At 39.4% G+C, this 7,508-nt stretch overlaps 1 protein-coding gene across 1 annotated transcript; it reads right to left on the bottom strand.

Moving 5' to 3' along the window:
• Window positions 1–2,488: 2,488 nt before the first annotated feature.
• PDCL (phosducin-like) lies at window positions 2,489–5,716 on the bottom strand. The gene is made up of 3 exons (XM_009708047.1): window positions 5,548–5,716; window positions 4,300–4,481; window positions 2,489–3,193 (listed from the first exon to the last, which is right to left on the bottom strand). The coding sequence occupies exons 1-3, from the start codon at window positions 5,714–5,716 to the stop codon at window positions 2,642–2,644; spliced, it is 903 nt and encodes a 300-aa protein (XP_009706349.1). The 3' UTR covers window positions 2,489–2,641.
• Window positions 5,717–7,508: the final 1,792 nt, after the last annotated feature.

Genomic DNA, 7,508 nt, shown 5'->3' with positions numbered 1-7,508 from the left:
CCTTGCTGCAGGCCATCCGACATGGAGCAGGAGAGGTTTTGATCCTATTAGAGTTCTGCTGCCACAGGGGCAAAAAAAGAGCAGTTTATAAAAATGAAACTTCAAAGCAATTCAAGCAGTCAGCTCTCCCCCGACCACATCTCCAAGCCAGATTTTATTATGATGCTAATATGCACCCTGTCTGCATGAGAGACTTCACTGAATCTCATCCTGAATATAAATTACAGCTACTTTGATTTTTTTATCTAAACGTGCTGATATTCATGCTCAATGATTTAATTTCATATAACTTTCATGGTTTTTTTTCTGAGATTCTGAGATGAAAAGAAATAATCTCTTACCACATTTTAAAATCTGGATTTCTGCCAGTTTCCTTAAAACAGCTACAATTTGTGCCAATTCAGTAATTTTTAATTACAAATTATTTGGTTTTCTGTTTATACTACTTTTTAAAACACAGTTCAAGTAGACACAATTACAAATTCTTCTTTTTCTATCTAAGATCCATTCTTATTAAGAACCTAGTGCTTACACAGAGACACATGCATTTCTTCCTAGTGTTCCGAAGTGCCTTACACAAAACTTGCAATTAAATTTAATCATTAAACACGGCATTACATTGGGTCATATATTTAGGTAATGATAGTCTACTTTCCTCAAAATTAAAAAATAACAAGCAAAATAAGTAATGCATGAGAAAGCAAATGTTGCAATATCAAATTAAGTCTGTAGAAGACGGTTCAATAATAACCAAGTATGGAGTGCATGAATTCAACATGCTCACATGTGCGAGGTACACCGAGCAATTCAGCCGCACTGTAATCTGGCCAGTAAAGCCTTTACCTGGCTCTGCATCATCCGAGGTTTTCGTCCTTGCATTTGCTATCAATTGCTAATGGTTTCTAATGCTAGCCAGGTTATCTGGGTTACTACCAGACTTGCTGGAGGCAGCGTGAACTTCAATGTAATAGAAACCCTGAAAATTACTTCCCCATATTATGATCTGCTTTATGAAGGAAGTAGAGCATAAACAAAACAGATAAACACACTTTAATGAAAATGTAATCATTGACAAATGGTAATGACAAAGGTGCTGCAGGAGGGAAGCCTAACAGCTGCTGCATTCAGTAGCAATAATGTTCATAAGGAGACAAAGGGACTCAGTCAGCGCTGGATGGCTTTTCTTCTGTGTCCAGAGCGGGAGTCACCCTGTGTCTTCAGGGAAGATGAGAACTTTAAGATCAGTGTTATTGGGCAACTGAAACAGCTGTGGTGATGCTTTTGAGAAGGCCTTTGTTATTTGTTATTTCTTACAAAGGAGAAAGGGAAAAATTGCAGTCTCCACAAAGGTTTCACCCCCATCCCACAAGATTTTTTTCTGTTAGTGAACTCCACTGATGCATGGTACAAAAACCATGCCCCCAAAGAGCTGCCATCAGAGGAAAAACAGGCCGGGGCAATGTTTTTGATCCATGGTGCAGAAACTAGATACTGAGCTTCAGAGAAGGGAATCAGCTGTGAAAAAAACGGGCCTGCTGCTGAACACCTGTATTGGTGACCTTGTCTCTTGCCTCAAGGCTGCTTTCCCACAAAGCCATCCAGTCATCTGTCAGGTCCAGGGGTTATTAATATTCAAAATACATCTGATGACCCAGCTGAGGCAGACAATAGGAAGGAAGACAGAAATGAACTTTAGCACTAATCTAGTAATTTTAGAGAGATAGGAAATTCTGAGGTTATTCAAGTCCTAATACTGCATTTTCCAAGCAAAATTCTCTTTGATGCTATTCAGCACACGTTGGAGCTCTTTATAATACAGTCTCTCTCATAAGAAGCAGAGATCATTTACTGATGAAGTGACTACTATGAACTCTAAGGGTCGGTATTTTAAAACCCAAGAATGTATTAAGAGCTGTAACTGAAAGAATTCTGATTCTCATTTAAGTCTCAGGTAAGGTTAAAGGAAGAACTCTCTCCAGCCGAAAAGCAATTTCCAGGACGAAGTCGGGGCTGTTGTTATTTTTAAATGAGAAAGGAACAAAAATTTGTTGCCAAGTGTTAGAACAAGAGGGTACTTCCAAGAAGGGGACTGGAAATTGGGGAACAGAAGATGGGACCTTGCACTGTTAACTGGCAGCAGTTCAGCTCCAGGTTAATAAAAGTCTTGAACGCTTAAAAACTTCTTTATTTGCAGTCTCAATTCTTGTCTTAGTGAGTAGGTGGCCACATCTCAATCCAACTGGTATTCACATTACACTGTTTCAGGAAACCTGTACGGAGACTGACCACACACAGCTGATCTGAGAACAAAAAGTTTTTAAAAATAAAAAATAAAAAAATCTAAGTGATATGGAGAACAGAGATGAGAGTACACAATTTCCTAGACTTACTGAATTGTGTTAGAACTTCATGTTTACTAAAATATATTTGAATTGCATAAAGCAAGGCTGTTTTAGTGTGTACTTCATTGAATTAATTTAAGAAAATATTATGAATTCCTTATGTTATTTTTTAACAAGCAAAAGTCAAAAGTGCATGAAGGCGAGTAACACATACCCACACTACAGGACAGAGAGAACAATCCCTAGCACAGGAACATCCCACAGTACAACTACACCTACTGGCCCTTGGTATAAGTGGTTCAGTCTATTTCCAGATCACTGTCTTCACTGTAACATGCAGATGGATTACGTATAGAAGTCAGGAGGACTAGGTCTTTTTCTGGAAGCAAACCACATTCCTGCAGAAAAGCCTCCAGGTCTACAGCAAAAAAATCTTCTCCAAGCTGGTCAGTGATTCGTACAAAATTGCCGATGAGCTCACCTGCCTTATAGATCAGCAAAGCTGGCAGAGCATTATTAGTAAAGCGAGTGCTAGCACCAATGAGCGAACTCTTTACTCTGCAAAATTTAACTGTTGGATACTCAGCAGCCAGGCAGATCATACAGCCGTTCAGGGATTCGGTGCCAGGGATATCATCTTCATAAATATGGATCATGATCAGTGTGCTCTTATGCTCTTTATCAACTGTGTCCAAAAACGCTTCTCCACTGGTAATCTCAAAAACTTGTTTAAATTGCTGCCCACTGTACAACTGCTGTCTCATCTCCTCCATTCGCTGCTTCCTGTATCGCTGTAAAAACTCCTCATCATCTTCATCATTGTGAATCATGTTATATTCTTGTAATGTCATCTAAAAAACACATACAAAGATACACAAAGATGTGCATCACTATATGGGTCACTTATATAATGAGAATTTAAACCAAGAGGGCTAATGTGGGTCACTCATCTTTAATAACAGCAAAGTGCAACCCATGAAGGCTCAAGCACCCTCTGTATTACACTCCATTTTGATCTAATTAGAAACCATGTCCAGTGGGAACAGCGATTTCAGCCTTGGGTATTCTAGTTTCCCTAAGCTGCACTAATAACACAAGTGGCTGCTCCATGCTCCCACTTTAATTCAGGTTAATGGTGGCTATGTGCTCTCACAAAGCTATGAGCACTGATTTGGATAGCGTGCCCGACCTAAGTCTAGCTGCTTCTTCATTAGCCTTTCCATTTAGTTTTTCAATTAACATTTTATGGCTACCAAATGCACTATCTTGTCTGTAGAACTAAAATTAACAGGATTTTATCTACTGCGTATCTGTTCACTTGCTTTGTTAAACATATTTGCATCATGCAAGGTATACGACAGTGTGGCCAGCTTTCATCATCTGAGAGCAAGAAATACTGTCTGCTAATTAGTAACTTCTCCGACTAGAACTGTAAGAGCTAGTTATACAGCCCAGTTGATTAAAACCATTCACTACTTCCCACACTTTCTGCCTCTGGAGTTCAAAGTCAAACCTAAATTCTCAACATCCACTTACTAAATACAAAATCAATAAGGACTCCTAAATTCTTGTTTTAGGCATGGGAGGCAGTATTCATAGGTTTGCTGTACAATTCTTCGTATTAATCCCCTGAAGTTGACTTATTTGATAAACAGGTAAGGGAAATCTGGGACAAAGATCTGGACTTCCTCGGTATAGCAGCTAAACTGCTTTTTTCTTAACACAGGCAAACGCAATGCTCCTGGAATACCATACAATGCAAAATAATTAAACTTGACACCTGGCAAATACAGTTATGATGCACCTCTTATACTGCTGCTGCATTCCTGTTTACTAGGGAGAAACAATACGTATCTACTGATAGAACAAGGATTCCTATCTGCTTCACGTCCACAAATGTCAAAACTGAAAATGTTAAAGATTTAAGTGGCATTTTAATTCCTTTGTGCCATGCTACCTTTCCATTGATTTTTTCCTGAAGCTCTTTCTGCTTCTGCTTGTCAGTCTCTTCATCTAAGTGAGATCTACACGACATAGATAACTTTTTAATGAGTCGTTCCATTTCTCTACGCTGCTCCTGCCGCTGTTCAGTTTCCAGTTGTTTAAATCTTCGCCAGTCATTAATGACTCCTTTGGGACCTGCAATTAAATATGCAGGCATTTTGTATAAAAGGGTAATAAAATTACATCTATCGTTTAAAATTCAAGTAATAATTTGTAAGTCGGCAGTAAAATGAACTTTCTGTATACTGTGCAAAATGTTGAAATGAAACAAAAGAAGTAATTTCCCATTTACACGTCCTTGAGCTTGTATCTACTATATTTTATTTTTTTTTCTACGAAGACTAAAATTTATCTAACTAGGCTACTCTCACAATTGTCCCAAAGGTTATTCCAAAGATTAATATCTGTGCTCTTGAAATAGAACCACCAGCCCTCAAGAATTCCCCTATTGTTAGCACGGCTTTTCATAAGAACAAAAATAACGATGGTAAAGTATCATTAAGTTTGCCAACGCTCTTGTACAGAAGTACACTCTGTGATGCGGAATAGTGTTAAAACTTACAGACTGCACTTTGCTGTTACCTTGCTGCTGGGGCCTAGCGGAGTTACTTTTTCAGGTCCTCTCTAAGTATGCCAGTTTAGTACTGTAATTCTTCCATTCTTCCTTCAGGTGAAAGATGTAAACACATGCAGGAAGAAGAGTTTTCATCATTCTTAGAGAAACCGTAAAACACAGAGGGCCAACCTTTCATAAGAACATAACCAACATCCTCTGGATCACGTCAACGATCCACACAGACTCGTATTGTATCTCTGACAGTGGCAGCAGAGAACACTAGTTTGGGAAAGCCTAGCCGCTTTCTGTCTATTCCTCAGGTACTCGTTCGGCACCTACCTGTTAGCGGTTAACAACCGTGTGGCTTACAGGAAAGAAATTTATGCCTTGTCAACCAAATTGTATAAATCGGCTTTGTATGCAAAGCCTAACTGCTTTAGATATAATACTGGAATCTCTCAGAAGAGAAGTCAAACATTAAAGAACAGCTATTAGAAATAAGGTTAGACTATAGCCAGGAAATGATCAATCTCTGACTCAAATATGCACAAAACCAGGACTTTTCGAAAAATGAATTTTAGAAAAACATATGAATCTTCCAGTAAGCAAAGTAGTTACAAAGCAATTAGTTTGATATGACGATACCTGTGTTGACTGCACTGCCATCACTGCTAAGGTCTACTTCCCCAACGCTTTCAGGAATGGTGCTCTCCCCTTCTTTATCTTCTTTCTCGCTGTCTTCATCCTCACCCTCACTACTGCTGTAATAATACTGGAGCTTCTCACCAAGCAGTTTATCATCCAAAGTAGTCATTATGTTCTAAAAAATAAATTAACAAAATAGAGAATGTATCTCTCATTCAAGTATGTAGTGCGAGATAACACTTTAAATGCAAAATGGTAGTCCTTTACTTCCTCAGAGCACTTCTTTAGTCACCTAAGAACAGTTTACAGCCCACTATCAAACAGCCTACACTGCAGTCAGTCCCCTGAGTTAATTCTTAGTCACAATTTGAAACTCACTTAAGTTAAATACCTGCACGAACAGAACTGCTTTGAGGCTCACTAGTGCAGAAACACGTTATCTGTGTTCTCACTCACGGAGAATGAATTTTGTAATCGTGATTCAGGTGTCTTATCAGCCTCAGCCTCACTCAGACGGTTCCATGAGGCTGATTTCCCAGTGACCGAAATCTAAATTTCCACTATTATTTGCACTATTTTAACAACTATTTATTTGAGCTGAAAAATGATCAATGTAATTAATCAAATTAAAACGTTCTGACCTTTATTCCTTTCCAGTCTGTCAGAGACAAGCTTCTACCAAAACCTGGAAGAAGAAATTTCACATTATATTAATTCAAATTGTCAAAAACAATCTCAAAAAAAACTTTTGTAGAAACCCAGCACGTTTAAATAACATACACATGCAAGGAAAAAAGTTTAAAGAAAAAGTAATCACGTTTGCTGTTTAATAAAAAAGGTTACTCTCCAACACAGAAAACATACTTTCTAAGTAGTGAGACAGAACATACAAATCCTTAGCGCAGTTAGTGCTACAATTTCACAAACGTCACTTCCAGGCTAAGAAATAACACATCAAAAGAAAGGTCTTCATGTCTGTCATCTTTTCACCTGTCCAATGACCACATCAGTCATCTTCACAGAAGTCAACAGCATCCTGTTTGTATGGACAACACCGAAAGTTAGATGCTGACACACTGATAAAGCGATTACAGCTATCCTCAAAATGCTCGCTTTTCTTGAATTAAACATTTTCTTTACCCAAAACATCTTCTGCTAAATAGAAATTAATATCAGCAGAATCCACCCTCTGAAGTTACTGACAGCATCAGCATTTACAGACTTTGTAAACCTCTTGCATCAGGAGAACAGAAAGATCAGATGCTTCCAAGTGAGGGGAAGCTGAAGAACCGCAGAGCAACTTAAGGGTCTGGGGCTCTCTCTCCACTGACTCCTTCCACCACAATTCTCTAAAAGAGCTGACTGGATCTCATCCTGATGGAGATGTAAAATGCCCAAGAATATTCTTCTCTCTCGGGTGAGGGGCAAAGGGTGTAGAAAAAGAACACCACTAAGGTCAGATAGGCAGCTGTGGACCCGTGATGCGCAAAATACATTTAAATGTCCACAAAATTTCACTAGAAAGAAAAAAAAGGAAATTTAAATCCAATCAGTTGATTTGGGCTCACACGTAACTGCACAACTCTACAAGTCAGCCCTATTAATGTATATTTGACAAAGGCACCCGAGCAATGTTTGGATAAAGCTGGGCTTTCAGTTCTTCTGCCAACCACTCGCAGGTTCTGCAAGAGTTAAAAGCGGATTAAGTAGATTATCGAGGAGGCGCCCAGATGGCCCAGGATTACTGAGATTACTTCCCAGAGCACTGCAGAGCGCCATGGAAGAGGTGCCCCGAACGCAGGCGGGGACACGCACACCTGCAGCCCTCGGTACCCGGGCACGACCACGCACCGAGCCCGGGGTTTTATGAACCCGGACCCTCAGCCGCAGGGGCACCCCACGATGCAAAGGTAGAAAGCAACACAGTTTAGTTTCGGCAGAAAATGCTCTGAACGTCCATT

The sequence above is a fragment of the Cariama cristata genome, unplaced genomic scaffold (genome assembly GCF_000690535.1).
Source record: "Cariama cristata isolate BGI_N322 unplaced genomic scaffold, ASM69053v1 scaffold30279, whole genome shotgun sequence".
In the NCBI taxonomy this organism is placed as follows: Eukaryota; Metazoa; Chordata; class Aves; order Cariamiformes; family Cariamidae; genus Cariama; species Cariama cristata.
Note: the sequence above shows the minus strand (reverse complement) of the source record. Positions and strands in the feature narration are given on the sequence as shown.

Excerpts from the sequence above, each read along its gene's own strand:
- PDCL (XM_009708047.1), bottom strand. The coding sequence starts at position 5,716 with ATGACTACTTTGGATGATAAACTGCTTGGTGAGAAGCTCCAGTATTAT. Across the intron at positions 4,482-5,547 it reads TGGCAGTGCAGTCAACACAG|GTCCCAAAGGAGTCATTAAT; the intron begins GTATCGTCATAT and ends ATTTAATTGCAG. Across the intron at positions 3,194-4,299 it reads AGGAAAAAATCAATGGAAAG|ATGACATTACAAGAATATAA; the intron begins GTAGCATGGCAC and ends TGTGTTTTTTAG.